The sequence below is a fragment of the Trichechus manatus genome, unplaced genomic scaffold (genome assembly GCF_000243295.1).
Source record: "Trichechus manatus latirostris isolate Lorelei unplaced genomic scaffold, TriManLat1.0 scaffold00011, whole genome shotgun sequence".
Taxonomy (NCBI): Eukaryota; Metazoa; Chordata; class Mammalia; order Sirenia; family Trichechidae; genus Trichechus; species Trichechus manatus.
In genome coordinates, this window is record NW_004443947.1 from 5198751 (window position 1) to 5224302 (window position 25552).

Consider the following 25552-nt stretch of genomic DNA (forward strand, 5'->3'; position numbering starts at 1 on the left):
TCTCGTCTAATCTGCACATGTGCAAGCTCCTTGAGAGCAGGGATTTTGTCTTATCTATCTTTATGTCTCCCAGCAACAGGCATTTATCCCAGCCCAGACTGAATATTAATAAAGACAAAGGAGAAAGGAAGGAAGCAAAGGAGGCAGGCCAGCCACACACGGGGAAGGACAGGCCATAGCAGGGTGGCATCAAGTGGGGTACTGAGTGTGCTGGGATATGGAGTCACAGAACTGGGATCTTGTTTTGTTCTGACATTCCTGCAAGAGTGACCTTGGAATGTCACTTCACTTTTCTGAGCATCAGTCCGTTTCTTCATCTGTAAAATGGAGATAATAAGAGGATTTCATTTACAAGGTTGTCATCAGGCTAAAAAGTGGATGTAAAAGCATTTCTTAACAGATGCTATGATTATCCATGTTATAACTGATGTGTTGAAAAATAGCCTGTCCTTCCCAGCAGACCACGAGATGATCACTGTTAAGAGCCAGGACAGCCATGACATTGAGCCAGCCACCCACTGAACAGCTCCTCTAGGTTTTCCCAACCACTTTCCCATGGCGAAAGGCCAGGAAAGGGATGCCCAGAGCCCAATCAAAAGAAAAAATGCAGTTAATTAGGCAGGAAGCTTAGAATTCACAAGGAAGAAAAGGGAACTGGATAAGAAGGAAAGAAATTAAGCCCCTAGAGTGTGTCTGGAAACCCTGGTGGTGTAGTGGTTAAGAGTTCAGCTGCTAACCAAAAAAGGTCAGCAGTTCGAATCCACCAGGCACTTCTTGGAAACCCTATGGGGCAGTTCTGCTCTGTCCTGTAGGGTCGCTATGAGTTGGAATCGGCTCGACGGCAATGGGTTTGGTGTTTTTTGTTTTTTTTTTTTTAGAGTGTGTCTAGGACTTGCACTATTTGTTATCTCAAGATCGTGCCCCGTTTTATTGGTGAGGAATCAGCAGCTCAAGGAGGTAAAGAGACTTTCCAAAGGTCATGAAGTTAAGAGGTGACAGGGCCAAGATCTGAGACACCCAAGTGGGTCTAGCCCCAAAGCCCAGGTGTCCCCCAGGATGCTGCTCAGCAGCTTAACACAATCTCTGAATGCAGCCTTCAGTTCCTCTCCACAGACCAGCCCTGGGATAATCAGGCTTAGCAGCACAGCCAGACACACCAATACCCTCCATTGCAAAATCAGCTTTCCAAAGATGTCCCGGCTCCCAGGAGTAAGAAATAAGAAGGGGTTTGGTGGTTCCTCAAAAAGTTAAACGTAGAATTACCACATGATCTGGTAGTATATGCCCAAAAGAATTGAAAACAAGCGTGCAAACAAATATCTATACACAAATGTTCATACCAGCACTATTCATAATAGCCAAAACAGCCTAAAATGCCTATCAGCTTATGAATGATAAACAAAACATAGTATATCCATTAAAAAAATAAATCCACTGCCATTGAGTCAATTCTGACACATGGCAACCCCATCTGTTACAGAATAGAACTGCTCCATAGGGTTTTCTTCGCTGTAATCTTTATGGAAGCAGATTGCTAGGCCCCTCTTCTGCGGCACTGCTGGGTAGGTTCAAATTGCCAACCTTTAAGTTAGTAGATGAGTGCAAACTACACCACCCAGGGATATTAGTATATCCATACAATGGAATGTTATTCAGTCTTAAAAAGGAATGAAGTACTGATGCCTGTTATAATGTGGATGAACCTCGAAAACATTTATGCTGAATGCAAGAAGGCAGACATAGAAGGTCACATATTGCATGGTTCCATTTATGTGAAACATCCAGAATAGGCAACTCCATAGAGAAAGAAAGCAAACTCATGGTTTACAGGGGCTGGGAGGGTGGAAGGGTGGGGAGTGACTGCTTAACAGGTACAGGGTCTCCTTTGGGGTGATGAAAACGTTCTGGAGCTAAATAGAGACGATGGTTGCGCACATTGTGGATTACTAAATGCCACTGAATTGTACGCTTTAAAATGGTTCGTTATATGTTATGTGAATTTCATCTCAATTTAAAAAAAAAAGAAGTAAGAAAGGGCTTGTCTCTGTATGTTCATTTCTTTTCATAAAAGCTTGATGAAAGATCCTGGAGTCTGTGGCCCTTCACAATGACTGCCAAGAGGCTCCTTGGTTTTAAAAATGACAATAATTCCAGGAAATTCTTTCAGCCAATCTCTCTCAGTTCCTCTCTCTTAATTTGGAACAAGGAAGGGATGCGTGTTTGTTGTTCCTACAGTTACCTCAGCCATGGGCAATACCTTGGAGGGGCGGCCCAGCACCACCAGACTAAGTAGAAATTCCCTGCTGTTCGAGCCTTGTTCTCCAGCCAAAATCTCCCGCCTGAGCTCTAAGCCTGTTACATCCAACCAAACCTCCTCCTCGGGACAGCCCACAGGCACCTTGCCCACCCATGTGTCTTCCCTATCCTGGTTCCCCTTCTGTTTTTATGCACCTCAGTGGAAGTCTTCTTTCTGGTTTCCAGCAGCCCAGCCAAACACCTAGGAGTCACCCACTTCTCCCTGTCTCCAACCAGGAACCAAACCAGTTCCCGTCGAATCAATTCCAACTCATGGCAACCCCATGCGTGTCAGAGAAGCACTGTGCTCCATGAGGTTTTCAACTGCTGATTTTTCAGAAAAAGACTGCTACGCCTTTCTTCTAAGGCCCCCTCAGTGGATTTTCAGTTAGCAGCCAAGCACATTAACCGTTTGTGCCACTCAGGGACTCTCCAACCAGGAAACAGTCTTGTAAATTCTCCCTGCAGCACATTCCCCAGCCAGTATCTCCAAGCTCCACTGCAGCTGGCTCAGCTCAGGACCTCAGACTCGTCTTAATTACTACCCTGGCCACCTCATAGTCCTCCTGCTTCCACCCTTGCCTCAGCAGATGCATCCTCCACACACGGCCCTGAGGGAGCTTTCTGTAAGATAGCAAAGGGCCAGACTAATTAACACTCGCAGCTTTACAAAATCAAAAGAATTGGCTTCATTCCTCCCGTTTTATTCCAAGTGGCAAGGCCTCCGCCCACACCTGACAGTCAGGTCTGACAAAAGGCTGCCTCAGGACCCCTATGGTTTCCACCCTGCCTAACCTCCCAGAGCTAAGGGTCAAACTACAAGGTGTGCGTTTGGGGGGCGGGGGTGCTTCCACAGGCCCTGGATCCTGGAGTCACTCCTTTGCACCTAGCTGACTCACTTGTCCTCTAAGCAGTAGTTATCCAGTCCAAGCCAGCATGGCCCAACACAAGGGCCCATCAGACCCCGGCTTTGTACGTTGGCTCTGCCACTGACCTACTGGTGAGCCAGTCGCTTCCCATCTCTGAGCCATATTTTCCCTTTGACAAATTAGGGATCACATCGGTCTCTCAGGAGCTCACAGGAATTAATCCTGATAATACAGCCACATCACAAAAACTTGTCAAAGAAGAGAAAAAAAAGTATTGTCCCACACCACCGCTGATAACACAGCCACAGATAGCATTTTGATATAATTCTTTCCATGTCATCTTCCTCTGTACGTTTGTGGCTTTTTTTTTTTTAATGGTTCTAATTCTAGAAAACATAGTTTCAATCTCTGCCTTTTTTGCTCAACATTCCCTCTTAGGTATTTGCCCAAATAACTGCATATCTTCATAACCATCATTTTAAATGACTGCCAAAAAATGTGTGATTCCATTAAGAACTCATAACACTCTATTCGGTAAAAAGAGTAAACTTAAAAAATAACTAATTTTTTTTTCTGATTACTGAAATAATACATGCTCATTGTATAAATTTATAAGGCACAGAAAACTAAAAAGAATATGAAAATCTTTCCTAATCCCTTAATTCGGAGAAAATCACTAAATACTCTCTGCAAAAAAAAAGAAAAAAAGGTGATTCTTAAGAAACTGTATAATATTCCATCTTATGGATGTGGTCTTATTTATAGAATTATGAGAAAGTTGTTGAAAGTCTACATTGTTTGCAAGACTTTGATTTTATAAATAACACTGCAATGAACATTCTTGTACATGAATTTGGGCAAGTTTCTGATGGCCTCTGTTGCCAGTGGGACAGGTCAGCTTTACGTGCTGTCCTGGTCCACATATATTACCCATCGAGATACACTCTTTGCATCCCTCCACCTTCTCCCACAGGCACTTGTGCACATGAGCACGTAGCTCCAACCTCCCACAGGTACCTACATGCAGTTCAGATCAGATCCATGTTCTCTGGGCCCACGCTGAGAGCCGGAAACGGAAGGTAAAGGGAAGAGTAAAAGCAGTACCTGCCCTCCAGAAGGGGCTCAGCAAAAAGAAAAGTCCCACCTTCCGGCGAATGCACACAGTGGTGCCACCCCCACCCTTTCAGGCTCACATACTCTGCTGCTCTCTAACATAGTTTTCACAAGGGGAATGATATTTAGGGACAGAAAACAGACCCAATATGTTTATCCATGCACACACTCCAATTCCCAGATAACCAATTAAGGGCCATTTTCACTTTCAAAACCCCCAGTCACCACTGACACAACATAGCTACTATTACTTGTACCCAGATTGAAGTGCTTTGCATGTATTCCACGCTTCATCCTCACAGCAGCCCTAGGAGGTAGTTGCTATTATTACCTCCATTCAGTAAATGAGGTCTAGTGACTTGCTTGTGTCACAGGGCTAGTTAAGGTAGAGACAGGGCTCAAGTCCAGCCAGACTGCTCCAACACCCACACATACACAGAACCACTTGTCCTAATGCCCTCATGGCTAATTTTGCCTCCTAAGTATCTCTTAGGTCTGCCCACATCTTTCCATCTGCTCGCCAGCCTTGTACCAGCCACCATCATTTTTCACTTGGAGAGTTACAGTAGCCTGATAGTTTCCCCACACTCCCTTTTGCCTACTACACTTCATTTGCCATGAAGCATCCAGAGTCCTTTTCTCAAAACCCAGATTAAGTCATGTCCCTCTCCTTCTTGAAGTCCTTCAGAGGCTTTCTGTTGCCTTTAGCATATAACCCAAATTATTCTATACCCTAAAGGCCTGGATTTGTCTGCCCTCTGCCAGCTTCTCCTACCTCATCTCTGCCTGTTCCCTGCCTTCCCCACCCCCACTCTCATCTCCCAACCCCACCCTACCCTACTTCCCCACCACTCCCCACTCCTCAATCCCCAGCTCCCAGAGCCCAGCCTCACTGCCCCCATCCTATTCAGTGTTTGGACCAGCCTCCTTCCTGCCTCAGGATCTTTGCACAAGCTGTGCTCTCCTCAGCCACCAGCACCCCTTCTTTCTCTGCTCCCTGAGGTCCCTCCTTACATCCTATCAGAACATGCCTCACCGCTCCTACATGCAACTTGTCCCAGCTAGTGACCCTCCACCAAGAAATAAGAAGTCAATCATTTGGTTTTTAACACTAAGAAGTCAGCTTTTGTTTTCTTTTTTCTTATTTTTTTGCAATCATGTCCACTGACTAAAATTTGAGTTTCTTTGAACATTTCCATCACATTTCGTAGAGATTATGATGGAAAAGCAGAGAGAAAGAGGACAATGATCAAATGATCAGAACACCCCTGAGTAGAAGCACACATGAGAGGTCCTCAAGAGGCAGAGCTCTGTGATAGAATTAACCTCAGTGGCCTAGACAGTGTGGCCTCAAGACATCCTCCCGAAATAGCCTCTGTCCTTTTTCCACTCCCCAGCAGTACCTGCTCCACTACTGTGAGGCATCCTATGCTGGCCGAAGCCAGCCTTACCTTTACTCTTTCTGTTACACCATCAAGAAACTGACCGTAAATTCAGCGATTTTCGGCACCCGGAACTTCCCTTTGTTCTTCTGTTCGGGTTGATATTCTGTCCTTGTCTTCACAATCACCTGGAATGTTCAACCAGTGTTAGCATGCATGGAAACTTGAAGCATCTATTTTCTTTTCCTTTTCTTTCTTTAGTAACTAGAATTTATTAAACATTGCATAAAGATGGGAAAATTACAACTCCCCCCCAAACACACACAAGAAAATTCAAATTACCCATACTGCTTCTCCATTCCAACAGACAACCACAGGTGACTATTTTGGTTGCACCTTTCAAAATATTTTTATATTCATAGGTATGGTATATATATTACACATATTTGCTGTTTATGCAAACATGTATTTCCATTTTATAAAATGGACTCATACTTCATGAACTAGTTTATAACCTGCTTTTATCACACAACACTATAGTAACATTTTTCCATTTAAACAAATATGTGATTTCACTAGGCCTTTTGATGTAGCATAATTTTTATTGTATATGTATGCTGCAATTAATCTAAGCAGTCTCTAATTGTTGGACATTTTGGTGGTTTCTACAGTTTTGGTTACATAAACAAGTCATGATGAACATCCTGTAGTTAAACCTTTGCACACGGCCTTAATTCCAATTGGATTTGGGGCCTTGTGCAAAGAAAAATATAAAAGTCTTTTGAATCTATTTTATCATCTTATTTTTCTAAAGTCTGAATCTTTTGCAGAGGTGGTTAATACCTTATCAAGATATGCTGTCAACCTGCCAAGACATTTATGGAACTCTATCCCTCTGTGCAGGCAAAGTGGAAGAAAAAGAAATCTGACAGATAATCAACAACCATTGCCAAGTGGCGAAGTTCCATGAGGAAAACAGAATCTATGAACCTCAGGGCCCTTGCCGGTTAAATGCAGGCAATAATCATAATCATGATACTTATCTAAAAAAGTTGTTTTGATGGTTAAATGGCATGATCATACTTAATTTTCCTGGAACCATTTATTATGTGCCAGAACTAGATCCCACACTTAATATGACTTATCCACAAACCACTATGGTTCCCATTCTCCTGACAAGGAAACTGAGGCTCAGATTTGCTAAGTCACTTATCCAAGGTCACACAGCTAAAAGAAAGAAAAGTTAGTGATCTAAGATCATGCTTACTTCCATTGGGGCTTGTATCAACAGAACTTTCACTGAAAACTTCCACCAAGTTTACCTGAGACAACAGTCAAGAGTATTGACTCGAGCAGGAATTTTTCTCTGAAGAATGTTCTTTAAAGTCTGTGAGGCATGCCATTGACTAAATGAGTCTCAAAAAGGAAGGACGGGAAGAGAACTAGCAAGCTTTGCATATCTACCATTTGGTACTTAAATATGTTGGTTTAGGAGACCTTGGGCCCAGCACATCCCTCCCTCCCTGACATCTAGCTCCTATTTCCAGAAGTAAATTCTGGTTTTGCCCCACCCCTCTCTGTAGTCTGCTCCACAAACAACAAAAGAGCCCCTGGTTTCTCTTTCCAACTGGGAGTGGGTGCAGCCAAACAAGGATGAGGGTTTTTATTTGGGGGTGGGGAGGGTTCGTGTTTTGTTATCTTTGTTTTTCTTCTATCTCTTATTCCAAAGACCAGGAAAGCATAAGACTCAGGGCCATAGGTAATAAAAACAACTCCAGTGGTTAAGAATTCGGCTACTAATCAAAAGGTCGGCAGTTTGAATCCACCAGCCACTCCTTGGAAACACAATGGTGCAGTTCTACTCTATTCTGTAGGGTTGCTATGAGTTGGAATCAATTCAATGGCAACAGGTTTGTTTTTTGTTTTTTGTTTTTTTTTTTTTTGGTTGCCCATGCTTTGTGAATTTACTATAGAGCAGGCATTGAGACTTAATAAGCATTGTCTCACTTAATTTTATGCTATGAGACAGATACAGATATTGTTAATATTGTGGGGTATGGGGGTACAAGAAGGTGGGCTGGATTCAACTCCTGGTTCCACCACTTACTAGCTGGTGACCATGGGTGAGTGATTTAAGCCTTCTGTGTCTTAGTGTTCCCATCTATAAAATTGGAAAATAACCATAACCATGCCATTGGGTTGTTGTGAGATTTAAGTGAGTTGTAAAGACAAGTTAAACACCCAAACTACTCATGTAAGAACAAGTGTTTATTTGAACTCTCTGGGTTCTGTCACATTTTCTTCCACAGGTATCCTATGAAGATGTGGAATTGAGCCTGGCTTGTGCCTGTCAACCTAGAGATCCACTCTATGTAACCCATGAAGAACAACACAGAACTGCTCAAAAACAACGCTGTTCAAAAATTCCCCTGACTTCCATGCCTGAAAAAAGTGTTCTGAAGGATGAATAGAAGTTTGCTGGCTGTAGAAGGCAAGAGAAGACATTCTCTGCAAAGGGAACCACGTGGTCAAAGAAACAGAAGTGTGAAATAGCATGTGGTCTACAAATGCCTGTTTTGCTGACATATGACTTGCACTGGGAATATGAGAGTCAGGAGCTAATGTAACTAAAAGAGCTTTGCTAATCCTAAATCACAGCTCATAAGACAGGTGTTTCTATAATTACCCAAATTACAAAGTTCTAGGAAGGGTCAAATGAAATAATATATGTGCAAGCATTTTATAAATTTTAAAAAATATTATGTTGCTGTTGTTGTTGTTAGGTGCCGTTGAGTCAGTTCCGACTCATAGTGACCCTACGTACAACAGAATGAAACACTGCCTGATCTTGTGCCATGCTCACAATCATTATGCTTGAGCCCACTGTTGCAGCCACTGAGTCAATCCATCTGGTTGACGGTCTTCCTCTTTCTCGCTGACCCTGTACTTTACCAAGCATGATGTCCTTCTCCAGGGACTGATCCCTCTTGACAACATGTCCAAAGTATATCAAAAAAAATTATACAAATTTTAATTATTAGACATATTTTGGGGATCACTAGATCAACTGCCAAATTATGAAGTGGTAATAGAAAGTTTAAATGTCTGATCATTTCTCTGAATTCACATCACATTCTTAGAATCATTCACAAATGTGGAATTATAGTTTCCTATCCCCATTTTCAGATGTATACGTTGTAATATATCTCGGTATCTACTTTCAAGTGAATTTTCTGGTCATTCTGAACTGTAACCCCAGGCCTCAGGCTACAAGCCATGAGGCAAGAATTATGTTGCCTTTTGTGGTAGGCAGTGTTCTAAGATGGCCCCAAATTCCCACCCCCTAGTGTACATGTACTGTAAAATTTATTCACTCAAGAGTGTGGGCAGGACCTGTGAATAGTCACTCCCATGATTATGCTGTTATATAAAACTCTGTCAGAGCAGACTGGAGAGATTCCCTACCGGCCTTGAAGAAGTAAGCTGACGTGTTGTTAGATGGCCACATGACTAGGACCTTAGGGCAGCTTCTAGGAGCTCAGATCAACCCCCGGCTGCCAGCCAACAAGAAAATGGGGACCACAGTCCTATACCCACAAGGAACTGAATTTGGCCAACAGCCTGAATAAGCCTGGAAGAGGACCTCTAGCTCCAAATGAAAATGCAGCCCAGGGTATACCTTGATTTCAGACTTGTGAGACCCTGAGCAGAGAACCCAGCTAACCTACGTCTGGCCTTCTGACCCACAAAAACTGTGAGATAATCAATTTGTGTTGTTTTAAGCCACGAAGTGTTTGGTAATTTGTTACAAAGCAAAAGAGAAATAATACACCTTTCCACATCTCCTAGTCCATCTCAAGCATCTCTTGATTCTATCCCTTCCTTCCTAGTTCCTTAGCCATCAGAGTGGTCCAGAGCATCTTCATATCACACACTAAATGATAGGAAGCATTTGCTTCTTAGTCCTTCCCCCTACCTCCCTATTTTTATAAACATCCTTCCCAAAGCGTCTAAAAATGCTCAAAACCATTTTCATCATTCCTTCTAAATGTAAAAGACCCTACATATTCTAGGCAACATGTTGAAGCAGGAGACAGAATAAAAAATATAACTGTTGGAAGGAGACTATGAATAATCATTATTTACAGGCAATATCATTCTAAGTGTTATAATAAATGCTTTGAGGTTTCTTCTCTAGCATCCATTTCCTTCTTCAATCAAAAGCTCTCTGATACTCCTTTTGGGAACTCACTCCTGCCTCACTGTGTGGCAACCATGTGGTTTGGTGGGATTGACCCCTTTCCTTAATGGCAGGGATGGTCCCTGTCATGGTTGGAATTATGTCCCCCCAAAAATTGTGTATCAATTTGGCTAGGCCATGATTCCTGGTACTGTGTGATTTTCCTGTATGTTGTAAACCTGCGTCTGTGATGTTAATGAGGGAGGATGGGTGGCAGTTGTGTTAGTAAGGTAGGACTGGATCTACAAGACTGGATTGTGTCCTGAGGCTATCTCTTGAGATATAAAAGACAGAAGTGAGCAGAGAGACAGGGGGACCTCACACCATCAAGAAAGCAGTGCCGGGAGCAGAGCGCGTCCTTTGGACTGGGGTCCCCGCGCAGAGAAGCTCCTAGTCCGGGGGAACACTGAAGAGAAAAAGGCCGACAGAAAGAAAAAGCCTTCCCCTGGAGCTGACACCCTGAATTTGGACTTTTAGCCTACTTTGACTGTGAGGAAATAAACTTCTCTTGGTTAAAACCACCCACTTGTGGTATTTCTGTTGTAGAAGCACTAGATGTCTAAGACAGTCCCTGAACAGGTTAAGTCAACCAGCACATATACCCCTGCTGATTACAGATTTGATTAACTCAGAAATGGTCATATCACCCAATTTGGACCAATGAGGTATGAGGTGATATTTATTAGGACTTTGGAGAAAGAAGCCTTCTCACTCTTCATGAGGGTGTTCCCCAAAGATATGTACTCCCTCTCTGGATGGTGTGATGGGGACTTGAGCTCTGGAGCTGCTGTAGCAATTGTTGCCACTACAAAGGGGGGGCCAGTATGAGGACAAAGGCAGCATAGAAAGGAGTGCAGAGTCAAGAGGAATGCAGGGTAATGGACATGGGCCCTGATAACATCCTGCCCTCTGGATCACACCTAGCCTGAAGCCAGACCCACCCTGGACTCCACAGTTATGCAGGAAAATATATTCTTTTTGGGCCTTAATACAATTTAGGTTGGGTTTTCTGTTAACTTCAGACTAAAAGCTTTCTATCTGATACAAATATATTCTAAGAAAATTAACTGAAAAGATATTAGAACTTAGTAAGATAACCAAATACTAAGTAAACATACCAATATTAATAGATTTCTTACATGTTAGCAAAAATCAGCCTACTAAAAGATACATGCAAGAATGTTCATGGCAGTTTTTTTCATATAATCTAAAATGGGGAATAACCCAAATGTCTATATATAGCAGAATGGATAAACTGTGGTTTATTCATAAAATGGAATGCGACACAGCCATACTACACACAACACATAATTGAATCTCACAGATGTTACACTGAACAAAAGAAATTGGACACTACCAAAAGGTTTTCATATATATGTGATTTCAGGTATATCAAGTTCAAAAAGGTAAAACCAACTAATCGTGATAGAAGTCAAAATAGTCGTTATTGAGTGATAGTGACTGGGAAGAAGTGCAAGGGAATCTTCTTGGGTGTTCAAACTATTCTATATCTTGATCTGGGTGACAATTACATAAGAGTGTACTCTTAAGATTGGCACATTTTATTCACTTACTGTATATACCTCAATTTTTTAAAATAAAACATTTAAAATATATATGTATACATATATTATGCTTATAGTATACACATACAGACACACGTACATACACATATATACTACTAAAAAAAAAACCAAACCCATTGCTGTCGAGTCAATTCTGACTTATCGCGACCCTAGAGGAGAGAGTAGAACTGCCCCATAGAGTTTTCAAGGAGCGGCTGGTGGATTCGAACTGCTGACCTTTTGGTTAGCAGCCAAGGTCTTAACCACTGTGCCACCAGGGCTCCTATATACTACATACATGTATGCTAAAGTAGGACACAGATTTGGAGAGAGAGCCACGGCCCCAACTCTGCCTAAACTCACCACTCTCACCTGATTAATGCAAATATATGTAAACACACACACACATACATACATATACATACCACACATGTGTATGTAGTAAATATGTATTTAGTATATATACTACATACATACATATAAGTAGTAAATACATATTTGGTATACATACTACTTACATGCATACTAAATACATATTTACTACATACACATGTGGTATGTATATGTATGTGTGTGTGTATGTGTGTGTGTATACATACACTTGCATTAACCAGGTGAGAGTGGTGAGTTTAGGCAGGGTTGGAGCTATGGCTCTCTCTCCAAATCCGTGTCCTACTTTGCCCTGAATCCCTAAGAAATGCTGCTTATGCCCACAGTGACTTTCTAATGAAAGCAGTTCTTTCAGCTTCAGAGTATCCCTCCTCAAACCATAGAGTTCAAGCACAGGCTGAGGAACAGGTGGTGCCCGACGGCACATCAGTCTTCAGTTCTCTTCTCTCTAGCTAAGCCACTTTTTCTCCAGAAGCAACCCGGGTTGTAGTGTTGCAACTCTTCATAATATCCTACCTTCACCCCAAAAGAAGCTCTTTAGAACCCTATCACCATTCTGAAAGAAGGTCTTTGTCCATTTCCCTAGATAAATGGACAGTGCTCTGTCTTCGTCTTCATTGACCTCACAGTAGTATTTGACAGGCTTGTTCTTTCCCTTCTCTTTGAAGCCTTCTCCTCCCTTAGGTCCATGCCAGTCTTCTCCTGGTTCTCTTCCCACCTCACTGGTCAGCCTTCCACAGTTTCCTCTTCAGGCTCCTCCTCTTCTGACTGACCTCTTAATGTTGTAATTTCTCAGGGATAAGTCATGGGCACTCTTCTCTCCTTCTACAACCCCCTTCTGAGTGTTCTCACTCACTCCAATTACTTCCAAGTCCATCTTTGCTCTCAAGACTCTCAATTTTTTTCTCCAATTCAGACCTTACCCAACACTCAGATTACCCTACTTGACATTCTCCCTTGGATTTATACATCGAATCTTAGCATGTCCACAGCAAAGCTCTTGGGTTCCCTGACCTACCTCACCCAACCACTTGCCCTCATTTTTTACCTCATGTAACCCCAAGTTGAGAAAATAGCAGCAACACCTAAACCATTGTTTACATCAAATCAAATACAGGGCTTTTCCATGATCCTTCCCATTTCTTCACTCCCCAAATCCATTTCCAGCAGCAGGTCCTGCTTCCTCACAAATTTCTCTTAAATCCACCCATCTGTCCAGTTACACTGTATTATGGATTGAATTGTGTCCCCCAAAAATATGTGTTGAAATCCTAACCCCTGTATGTACAAATATGACCTTGTTTGGAAATAGGGGTTTTCTTTTGTTATGTTAATGAAGTCATGCCAGAGTAGGGTGGGTCCTAAACCTAATTACTTCTGGGTTATAAAAAGAGTAGAGTAGACACAGAGACACACACAGGGGGAAGACAGATGCTAAGGAATGCCAAGGAACACCAGGGATACCAAGGAACTCCAAGGAATGCCAAGGAACTCCTAGGGACTACAGATAAGGATGGACCTTCCCCTACAGCCATGCCCTGAATTTAGACTCCGAACCTCCTGAACTGTGAGAATAATACACTTCTGTTCCTTGAAGCCACCCACTTGTGGTATTTCTGTTACAGCAGCACTGGGAGACTAAGACACATTGTCACTACCCTAGTCTGAGGCATCATCGTCTATCCAGGAGCTTTTGCTCTGGTCAGCCTCTGTTTCCCTTCTTGCCTCCCCACACCTGGGGAAAAGCCTTCTAGACCAAGGGAGCAGCAAACACCTGAAAGTCTTCAGAAGATACAGAGGAGGCTGGTGCCTTGGGGAACCACAAAGAGGTGGTTTGAGTGGCCAGAGGGCAGGGTGGGTGAGGAGAGGGGGTGGCAGGATGAAGCTGAAGGGCAGACAGAGGCTCTGAATGCCACACTAAGCATCTTTAAGACTAACTTGAGAGCAGTGAGGAGCTGAGGAAGGACCATAAACAACAAAAGACTGGCTTTTCAGATACACAGTACAGGCATAGGAGAAGCCTCTGGCCAGACTGAAGATACACTAGAGAGGAAAGAGACAGAGAGCAGGAAAAACACAGCCCGACAAAGTGACTGGAATCAGCCAGCTCCTAAGAGTTTCATGATGCCTTGGTGTTCTGTTTCTATGGAATGAAGCCAGAAACATTCCCATCTATTAAAAAAAAAAACATACAGTAGCAGTTACTTTTCTTTTTCAGTACTATGAAGGAGGAGGCATAAAAATGTTGGCCAATCATTGTTAATTGTACCTGGGAGGAATCAGCTTGCATAAGCAGAGAGAAACAGAACAGAGAAAATAAATTTGCAAAGAAAGGCTCTATGCTGGAAAGTCCTCTTTCCCCACAGTTAATAAACAATTGGAGCAAACAGAACCCTGAGCTCCTTGATTAATAACAGAAATGGGGGGGGGGTAGAGGGGGAATGTGGAGAGAGGGGAGGTAAATTGCTTCTACTCTTTTTATTATTAAAAGTGAGGTTTTATAGATATTTGGAAAAATGAACTCCAGGTTTTCAAATATCACTGTGGATTTGGGCAAAGTCATAAATGTGTTTTCCTTTCATATTTACACATCAGTCTCCCATTGTCCTGTCTGCTGCTCATATGAAGAACATAATTTAACATAATTGGCATTGTGAAAATGGGATAAATTATTCATCCCAAAAGGACCTCATGTCTGGATATAATTCCCCATTCACTGGCAAGGCCAGATAATACATGGTGGTTCAGATGGCACAAAGTACAGATCATAAAAATTTAAAATACTACTTCCCAGGCTCATCAATAATGAAGAGGTCCCACATGGAGCAGCCCCAGGATTGGCAGGAACAATAAATAAAAGCGCAGAAGTGCTGACGAGGAGTAAGATTGTATTTTTATGCGCTGGACTTGCACAGGCCAAAAATAGATCTGAGCCGTTCCCCTTCAGCTCCTCCCCACAGCAAAGACAGACGTTTAGAGGCAGGATAGTGAGTGGCTTTCCACAGACCACCTACTGTGTGCCAACACTGCACTAGGAGTCCTACTCATGGGGACTCATGTAATTCTCACAATTCTCCTTACAACATTCTCACCAAGCCTCACAATCTCTCCTTTAAAATAGTCATTATTATTCCCATTTTTCAGATGAGGAAATTGAAGCTCAGAGAGGTCAGTCACTTGTCTATGATCAAATGACTGGGAAGTGGTGGAGCCAGTGTTCAAACTCAAGATTATCATGTTCTTTCCCACCTGTCATGTTAAAAAAAAAAAAAGAAGTACCATTTACTGAGCACCACTATGTGCCTAGCACTGTGCCAAAGGCTTTACATCCTATATTTCATTAAAACTGCTCAATCACTCTATGAGGTAGGGGTGATTACCCCCATTTTACAGATGAGAAAACTGAGTCTCAGCCAAGACTTGAATCTAAGCTTCTGACTCAGGTCCAAGTGTCACCCACTAATAAGGTCATCGTCTAGAATCAAAACTCAAACTTCGATCCTATGGCATCTGGTGCATAACAACCAGTGTCGTTGAGTCAACTCCAACTCATGATGACCCCACATGTATCAGTGTAGAACTATGCTCCATAGGGTTTTCAATGGCTGATTTTTTAGAAGCAGATCACCAGGCCTTTTTTTCAAGGTGCATAATAGGAGCTCCATAAATACTGTTGAATCAGCAAATGAACAAATGTATCTTATCTCTAAAGAGAAAAGGTGATGGGGCCTGAGTCCTTAGATGGAAAACTTCCCCAGTTCTCCCCCTCACTCCTCACCCTACACTCCATCTTTTTGCATTTGAGTCTTTTCCTGGTCACTTGAAGCTTGGTACTGGGCCCAGAACACAGGTCAAAATGTCAGCGCTCAAGGCACTTTAGTGCAGTGATATTCAACCCCACCAACTCACAGATGGGAAGATTGGAGGGATTTTTTTTTAAACAGAAAACTTGATACATGGTCATGGCAAAAAAAAAGGATGAAAATTGTAGAATAAATGTCTGTGAATGGCCCCATTCACTTCCATCCTTACCCTCAAACATTTAACAGTTTCTTGTGTGCCTTCCAAAACTGTTTCATGAATTATAAGGCATAAAACATGCACTCATGTGTGTATATGTTTCCACAATTGGAGTTACTCCATAGCACCCTTTTTAAGGTTTTGTTAACTAAGCCAGGTGCCTGTTGCTTATTTCCACATTAGTACATACAGACTTGCCTCCTTCTCATAACAGTTGCTTAGTACTGCACTTCCACACCCCAGAGTTTATTTAACCACCCCCCTCCTATGGCACATTCAAGCTGTTCCCAGTGTTTTATACACAGGTCTTTGTATTCTTGAGCAAATATATCCATAGGATAACTTCCTACTAGTAGGAAGTATGTATCAGTCAAATGGTATATACAGCTTAAATATTATAAACATCGCCAAACGTTCTCTAAAAATGTAGCATCAAATTATATATCCCACAGAAGTGTCTTGAGAATCCCTATTTTGCCCTCAGCATTATAAACATTGTTGTTGTTGTTAGTTGCCATCAGCTGGCTCCGACGCCCGGGACCTTATATATAACAGAACAAAATGTTGCCTGGTCCTGCACCATCTTCACAATCTTTGATATGTTTCAGCCCATTGTTGCAGCCATTGTGTCAACCCACCACATTGAAGCTTTCCCTTGTTTTCGCTGACCCTCTGCTTTACCAAACATGATGTCCCTTTCCAGTAATTCTCTTTCCTGATGATGTGTCCAAAGTAAGCAAGCCTAAGTCTTGCCATCCTTGCTTCTAAGGAGAATTCTGGTTGTATTTCTTCTAAGACTGATTTGTTTGTCCTTCTGGCATTTTCAAACTTTTTTTTTTTTTTTTTTGGTTGCCATTCTGATGGGTAAAAAATGTTGTCTTAAACGATAAAGAATTGTTAATATGCTTATTGGTCATTTTATACTATCTGCTGGAATTGCCTCACCAGAGCCTTTGCCCCAATTTGGGGTGATTTATGACCCCTCCCTCAGGAGTCTCTGAAGAATGAGGGCAATCTATGACCTGGACATACAGAGATGTGCATTTCTGCTGCTCCTTGGGGAAAGGCTGGTGTTTCTCGGATCCCAGGTTTCAGGGAGAAAAATAAACCCTCTGGAAGAGCCAAAGAAAAGGCCAAGAAGATATGCAGGGCTCAGTGACAGGAGCAGAGTCTTCAGAGTCCATCTGTCTCTTGCTGCCCACAAGGTCCACTGCATGGAGGGCCAGGCCCCACAAATCTGTACCTCTACCCTTGAAACCCCATCGTTCTCAGACTGTTTTGCTTTTACAGTCTTCTTCTAAAAATATATCATCTTCAGGCAATATACCCTGGGTGTCTAGTGAAAGAAAGGAAACTGTATCAGTGAGCTCCCTCTGGGTCCCATGCCCTGAGGTCATGAGACAGTACTCACATTTTTCTTCACAATATCCCTGTTAGGTAGAACCCTGGTGGAGTAGTGGTTAAGAGCTTGCCTGCTAACCAAAGGTTGGCACTTTGAATTCACCAGCCGCTGCTTAGAGACCCTAAGGGGCAGTTCTACTCTGTCCTATAGGGTTGCTGTGAGTCAGAATTGACTTGATGGCAACAGGTTTTTGTTTGTTTGTTTTTATGCTCACTGACAGTTGAAAAACTGAAGCCCAGAGTTGCTAAGAGACTTGCCTAAACTCATACAGTAAGAAAAGAGCTTAGCTGAGACTTGAACCAAGGTCTCTAGGATTACAAAGTACATGCGGTCTATTATACAAAATTTGAAACATGCCCAACATCAATAATTGGTCTCTAAATCCCCGCAACCCCCTCCTCCCACAAGGAGGTGAGCCAGCCTCCTCCAGGACCACGTGAAGCCTTAGTAATCAGCAGAAAGGAGCGTTTTCCCAGAGCCCCGCAGCTGGCTTGCTGAGTACACTATTCACCTGGGGCCTTGCCAAGGTGGGTGGTGCCTGTCTGTGGCTTGTTTCCTGTGGACCTGCCATCTGCTAGCTGGAATCTCCCAGGCACACCTGGGTGCTGAGCTTGGCTATACTTAGAATAGTATGTATTCCGGCATGTCCTAGGACAAGCATTTCACTCTCTGAGCCTGTTTCTGCATCTATAAAATGGGGGTAATGGTAGCAACCTCACAGAGTGATTGTGAGGACATTGGGATTATTATCGGTTTCCTTATATAAACCAAAGGCATTAGGGCACCCAGGGCATGTCTCAGAATTTGACATTCCAGCTTCTCAAGAACTCACTTCCATGGTCCAGAGAAAACCACTCAACTTCTTAGATTCAGATCTACTCCCCCTTCTGTTACATGAAAAAATTGAGGCTAGCACAGTGGCTTAAGATAGACAAGGGAGAGGGAGGACTACCTTGGTGCCACGTGGAAGACTCATTGGAAGAAGAGACCAAGCATGAGGCTGGCTCTGTCCCTTGAGGCCCACAGTAGCCAGAGTCACCTTCCTAAAATAGAAATCTGATCCTGTTACTCTCCCACTTTAAACCCTTCTTTAAAAACCTTGTCTCTTAAGACTCTGCCCCTTACTCACCATGCTCCAGTTGACTCCAAATGTCCCTGATTTTTCTTCCAGCACACAGGCTCCTGCCCACATGCTGCCCCCTCTGCCCTCTACTGCCCTCCCCAGCCCATCCTCCAGGCCTCAACCACATTCCCATCATAATTAGGTTCCCCTGAGTCTATCCTCTCTTACAGGATAGCATCTATCTTTTCCTTAAGAGCCCTTCTCACAATTTGCAATTAATTATTTCTACTTGTGTAATGACCTGTTTTAAGCCTGTCTTTCCCTCTGGACTGGAAGCTCCATGAACGTTGTGGCCATGCCTGTCTTTTCTTAGCTGTATGTCCACAGCCTCATAGTGTCCTTAGAGGTATTGTGAGCACATACAGGGTATCAGCAAGATTTGATGGATGGATGGATGGATGGATGGATAGATGGATGGATGGATGGATGGATGGATGGATGGATGGATGGATACCTTCCAGTGTGGTAAGCACAACTATAGTTACACTTATGGGTGGTCAGGGAAGGTGTCTGGAATTGCTGCATCTGCACTGGGTTTAGGAAGATAAGTGATGGCTCTTCAGTCAGGCAAAAGGGTGAGAAGGGCATTATGGGGAGAAGGAATAGATGGGCAAGGATGGAGAGGCATGAAACACTCTAGGGAAAGGTTTCTCAACCTCAGCACTGTTGAAATTTTAGGTGGGATCATTCTTTGTTGTGGAGACTGTCCTGTGCATGGTAAGATGCTTAACAGCATTCCTGGCCTCTACTCACTAGATGCTAGTTGCACCCCACCCCAAGTTGTGACAACCAAAAATGCCTCTAGACATTGCCAAATGTCCCCTGGGGACAAAATCCCCAGTTGAGAACCACTGCTCTAGGTAAGTCTGAGATGCTTATGTGCAAGATACAAAGTCAAAACGGGACCAGGCAGGAATGGGAGGCCAAACGCCAAGGTACAGACCTGAGGATTGTATCCTGTGAGGTTAGGGGACTAAAAAAGGGTTTCTACTAGACAGGGACCTGGTCATGACTCTTGGAAGCTCCCTCAAGTTCAGTGTGGAAGGTGGATTGGAGTGATAGAGAGAAGAAGTGGGGAGAACAACCTTGAAGTCGGGCCTATGTCTTCTCCGTGGGGAGGCACCAACATCTCCAGCCCTGGGCAGGGAGAGAGCACTGGAGGCTGCAATGTCCTCTCTAGGAACTGCCCCAGGATCCCACCTGCAGGTCAGAAGCCTGCCTGAGGGAGAGCTTAAGGAAGAGCAAAACTGGCTGTTGCCATGGTTGAGGGATATAGAGTCTGAGGAAGTACTCCCCAGGTAGGAGGCTTCTCATTATTGAAGGCAGCACGATCCAGAGAAAAATGTTAGGGTGTCAGATATACTAGAGGTCCAACCCTGGTTCTTCCACCCTCTCTGTGAAACTTAGGCAAGTCAGCCCATTTAAGAGCCTCAGTTTCCCCATCAGTGAAATGGGTATACTAATAGCCACCTCACAGGGCTGTTGGGAAGATTAACTGACATAACAGGAAGTGCCTGCATAGCCCTACCCCTAGCCCAGAGTAAGTCCTTGAGACATGTTTGTCCCCTCCAATTTTCTCAAAAAGGTTTTCTCCTGATATTCATATATCATATATACTGTATCTCATATTTGTATCTTAAATATTAAAGAGTATTTAGTAAATAAATCTAAAGATAATTGTGAACATTACACACCAAACACATTCTGTATTTTATATTTTTGAAAAGAAAAACCATGACTTCACTTCAGGATCAAATGATGCTTGTTTCTGATAACCAGTACTTACCATCTGACTGAAATGTAATCAAAGAGCTGACAATTATGTATCGGGCTCATTTCACCTTCTCTAGAACTCGTGTGTCAGTTTGTCATACTGTGGTGGCTTGTGTGCTGCTATGATGCCAAAAACTATGTCACCAGTATTTCAAATACCAGCAGGGTCGTCCACAGTGAGCAGGTTTCAGCAGAGCTTCCAGACTAAGATAGACTAGAAAAAAAGGCCTAGTGGTCTACTTCCGAAAATCAGTCAATGAAAACCCTATGGATCACAACAGAATATTGTCCGATATTGTGCTGGGATATGAACCCGCTAGGTTGGAAGGTTCTCAATATACACAGTGGCTGCAACAACAGACTTGAGAATACCAACGAATATCAGACCCTGCTGGTATATGAAGATGGTGCAGGACTGGACAACATTTTGTTCTGTTGTACATGGGGTTGTCATGAGTTGACACCAACTCCAGAGCAGCTAACAACAACAGAGCTCTATAAGGTGAGTCCCAATATTATCATCCCCACTTTACACATGAAGAGGCGGAGACCTCTGCGGTTTAAGAAAATCTGCCAGAGTCCTTAGCCCAGGTAGGCTAATAAAAAGTGGAGCAGGGATTTAAACCCACGTAGAGTGGTGGCTCTGAGCCTGTGTCGGTAACAGTATTCTAAACATTTAGAGGACCTTTGGCTTCTTGAAGGAGCCCTGGTGGCACAGTGGTTAAGTGCTCAGCTGCTAACCCAAAGGCTGATGGTTCAAACCCACCAGCCACTTCATAGGAGGAAGATGTGGCAGTTTGCTTCCATAAAGAATACAGCCTTGAAAAATCTATGGGGCAGTTCTACTCTGTCCTATAGGGTCGCTATGAGTTGGAACTGACTTGACCACAATGGCTTTGGTTTGGTTTTGGCTTCTTGAGTGTAACTCACTTTTAACAAATCTGGTCTACTGTCAGGGGAAAAGCTTGTTTACTCTTGCAAAGATCAGAAAATCTAAACACTAGCACAGAAAACAGCTAATACAATTATTGACTCACAGAGGGAAAGACAGAGACCTAAGGGAGGAGAAGTGACTCAACCGGCAGAGCCCAAGTCTGTGGAATCCCAGGCCAGCTTGCTCCGTGTTCCTGCTGAGGTGGAACATTCTAGAGCTACACTGCCTAGGTTCTACATGCCAGATCTGCTGCTTACTAGCTAAGTGTCTTGGGTAAGTTACTTTACCACTCTGTGCCTGAGCTTCCTCATCTTTAAATTTTAGATTAAAGCAGCAGCTTCCTTGTTGAGTTCTATTAACTGTTGAGAGGATGACCTAAAATTGTGTGTGTGTGTGTACATAAGGCTTAGAATAGCATCTAGCATTTAGGAAGTACCCAAAAATGATAGCTATTATCTCTCATAGCTAGTTTTGTACCAGACACATTACAAACGAGGCCACACCTAATTTGTTCTCACCATTTTGAGGCCGATGTGAACCTCCCCACTTCACAGGAGAGGAAGCTGAGGTCCACCTGGTAGAAAGACTTTGTCATGAACATCAGAGGGCACCCTGTGGGAATGTGCCCTGTGGGAAAGGGTCCCTGTGGGGACATACCCCTGAGGGGAAGGGCCCCTGTAGTAAAGGGTCCCTGTGGGGAAGGGACCTTGTGGGGAAGGACCCCTGTGGGGATATGCCCCTTAGGCGAAGGGCCCCTGTGGTGAAGGGTCACTGTGGGGAAGGGTACCTCTGGAGAAGGGTCCCTGTGAGGATGGGTCCCTATGAGGAAGAGTCCCTGTGAAGAAGAGTGACTGTGGGGAAGGGGCTTTGTGGAGAAGGGCTCCTGTGGGGATGGGCCCCTGTGGGAAGTGCCCCTGTAGGGTGGGCCTCTGAGGGGAAGAACCCCGGTGGGGATTTGCAGTCAAACTGGGCTCTACTACATCTTTCAAAATGAGTTGGTTTCCCCTTCCATGCATGCATGTCCACCACGAGATATGATATTTTTATCCTCCAGGATTTGGGATAGCTTTCTGAGACATCTGGACTGGATGCTCGGTGGTTATCAGGCCTGACTCCTCTCCCAAGGACAAGAAGGAAGGCCTCAGAGGTGCATGAAGAGATAAGGGAAGACAGAGGCTATGGTGATCTCTGGAACAGCAGGCAGGGGTATGCAGGGCCAGGGGGAGAGGTGATCTCACCCCACTCTCTTTTCCTTGCACACCTCTCAGGGACATGCAGATCTGGGAGGCTGAAGGGTAAAGATTCCTTCTGGAGCCTTGCAAAACCTGGAGTGAATATCCCCTCTTCTCCCACTCTACCCCCCCACTTACAGCTGGGTTCAGAATCCAGCACTGACACTTACTCCTTCTGTGAGCTTGGATAGCTCACCAAACTTCTCTGATCCTCACCTTTTCATCTATAAATTTGAGAGCATAATTCCTGACTCCCAGGGGTAACGGACATCTAGCATAGCGGTTCTGAACTTCGGCTGCATATAGGAATCACCTGGGGAGATTTAATTTATACTGACGCCTGGGCCCCACCCCCAGAGATTCTGATCTAATTGGTCTGGAGTATGGTCTACATATTAGGATTTTTAAAAGCTCCCCAGGTGATTCTAACATGAAGTCCAAAAAGAGAAAGAAAGAGAGCCTCTGATATAACATGTAGCAGGTAGTCAATACTGTCCCTTCCCATTTCTTTATTGTTAATTGTTTATTCAAAATTTAGCTTTGAAGTCCTTATAGATTTTCAAGATGGTTCAAGGATTCTTTACTTCTGCCACCCCCACACACGTTCTCATATCGACAACCTCTGCACTTTCAAAACAGACGACTCAACCCACAGCCAATCAGCCGGGCCTTTTATCTAGCTTTGGCTTCTCTTCTATTGATTGGCTGGAGCCAATTGGTTAAGACACACAATGCCCTCCTGGAGATGCCAATTAGAAGATCAAACACACGGACTGTGCCATTGTTCGCTCTCCAGCCAGGGAACTCCATCATTTGCCTCCCAGCCCATTCCCGACAGTGTGCAAAAGCTCACATCATAAAACCCCAAATTCCCCCAGAGGGATTTTGAACAATAATGTGTCTCCCACCTGTGTCTGTGGGAGAAACTTCCCCTCTGCATTTGTACAATGCCCGCGTCTATTCTTCATGGACCACTCCCAAGTCAGGAGATGTGCCATCAGCCAGTCACTCATTTCCAGCCACGCCTCCCCCAAAGACGCTCTACTCCAGCCTGCTGTGCCCCAAATGCTCTCCACACCTCTGTGCCTTTGCGTATCTGTGACCTTTGCCTTAAATGTCCTTTCTTCTCATGGTCTACCTGGAAGGTTTCTACTCACCTTTCCAAGTCCAACTCAAATATTCCTTCTTTGCAGCTTACCTAACATGTCCTCCTAGTCCTCTCCCCACACCCTTCTCACTCCCTCCACCCCCTGGAAGAATTTACTTGTTTCCACCCCTGTGCTCTCTCAATCTCTGTAATCCCCAGATACAGCATTACCATGATACATTATATTAATTCGGAGTTATACTGGTTAGGGGTTTTGTCATTTGTCTTTTTATAACCAACTCCTAGCATAGAGATAGGGTCTCAGCAGGTGCAAACTAAGTGCTATTGGGCTGAATCCTATTTTCTGTCCCCAGTCTATACCTATAAATTTCTGAAACACTTCCCCAAAACAGTCAAGACAGATTTTCTCTGCCATCATCAAGAAGGTTATTAGGTATTCATCTGCTGTGATAAAACTTTAAAAAGGAAAGATTAATTTTCTTGCCTATGTATGTACAGGTGAACAAAAAAAATGAATAAACACTTACCATAAATCTGAAATAGCACAAGAGATGTTGTATCTCTGAGAGGAATAGGTAGATTTTACAAGAAAGGGGACATATTTGGCTAATGAGGGAATGAAAGGGTTTGGGGGGACAATGTTTTGCTCTTTTATTTCCTTGGGGTGGGGGAGTATGGGGGTGAGGAGAACACCTGCTTTACCTTTTCTGGAGCAGGCAGCTGCAAGTGGTTAACCTCCAGGGGAGTGATGAGAGGGACGGTCTGGAAGCCATCCTCCACGGAAGGTGGCTTGGTTCCCTTCTCGCTGGGGTTGCTGTTCAGCTTCACCATCCTTACACCTTTCTTCCCAGACCTAAAGCGAGGAGTGGGGTTCTGGTTACAGTGGGAGGTGAGGCAGGAAAAGAGAGGGCTGACGACAGAGAAAACAGTGCGTCCTCAACAGCTCCACTCGGGTGCCTTTCAATCTGGATATCAGTCATCGATCTTCTGCTAAATTTCCTGACATGATTCCCATTGTCCAGTAAAACTTCTTTAATCACCAAAATACGCCACCTGCCCTCGGGGTTCAACAAACCTCAAATTTGGGAAACTCAAGGAAAATCCCAGATGCATACCAAAAGTATAAGCTTGAAAAAATAGCCAGGACACTGGAGCTAAAGTGTTCATATAAGCTCAAGGAAAAGCTTATTTTTTAGTGCAAAATGAAATGTATTATTCTGGGTCACCCTGCAGTATGATAAATTTCACCTCACCACCCTGATTGCTATTTTATTATACTGATTTTTTTTTTTCAGCAATAAGTTAAATGTCTCTATGTGTAGCCATTTATATAACATGTAAATTGGGCATGAGATAACAATTTCCTAAAACAAACAAAAGGCTGGCTTGAACCAGATCTTGTTATTTAGCCATGAAATGCCTCCATTTCCTCAATAGCAAAAGGCCATATTTTTCTGGTTCCATAGAAAGTTAGCAGCCCTCATACTGCAAGATTGCCAACCAAATAAACAAATCGTATTTATTGCTCTCCAGCTCCCTCAGAAGTCAAACAGTGCTCCCACCCCACGCCCAAAAGCCCAGCACAACTGAATTTCTTGTCAGTCCTGCCGAGGGAACCTTACTAGACGAAAACAGGGTTGTTGTAGGGTGAAAGCGGTGGTGAGGGGCTGGAGGATGTTGGGAGTGGAATGGAAATAACAAAAACAAATGCCTACTTACTGTGTTGTACTCTTGGGGGGTCAGAGCAGATTCAAGCCAATTTGAAGAGGAGGACGACGACCAGGTGTCCTCCCTCCTCAGCCCGAGCTTGTGGTGCTGAAAGGACAGCGCCTTGCGTGTGTCTGGATTGTGAGCTTCTGAGAGCGAGGCGCGAGCGGGGAAGAGCTCCTGGCAGCTGCCTGCCTGCTCCTTCGCTTGCGCCCCCTCCCACCGGGGAATGGGCTTGCACACCATCTGTCATCTGGCACCACCTGCTGTTTCTCATGCATGGCCACAACCGCTGCACGGGACAAAACAGTTCCAAGAATGTGGGAAAAGACTGAGTGGGTGGGAAGGATTCTGGCCAAAAAAAAAATTAATACACACCATATAACAAGCAATCCCTGA

At 43.8% G+C, this 25552-nt stretch overlaps 1 protein-coding gene across 1 annotated transcript in view; it reads right to left on the minus strand.

Annotated features, from left to right (window-relative positions):
* Positions 1-25289, minus strand: part of NSG2 (neuronal vesicle trafficking associated 2) — a 79751-nt gene extending 54462 nt beyond the window's left edge. Inside the window, exons 1-3 of the mRNA XM_004371181.1 lie at positions 25166-25289; positions 24149-24299; positions 5764-5847 (exon numbers count right to left, since the gene is read on the minus strand). Coding sequence (XP_004371238.1) covers positions 5764-5847; positions 24149-24277 — 213 coding nt within the window. The 5' untranslated portion in view covers positions 24278-24299; positions 25166-25289. The remainder of the gene's footprint in view (positions 1-5763; positions 5848-24148; positions 24300-25165) is intronic.
* Between the last annotated feature and the right edge of the window lie 263 nt (positions 25290-25552).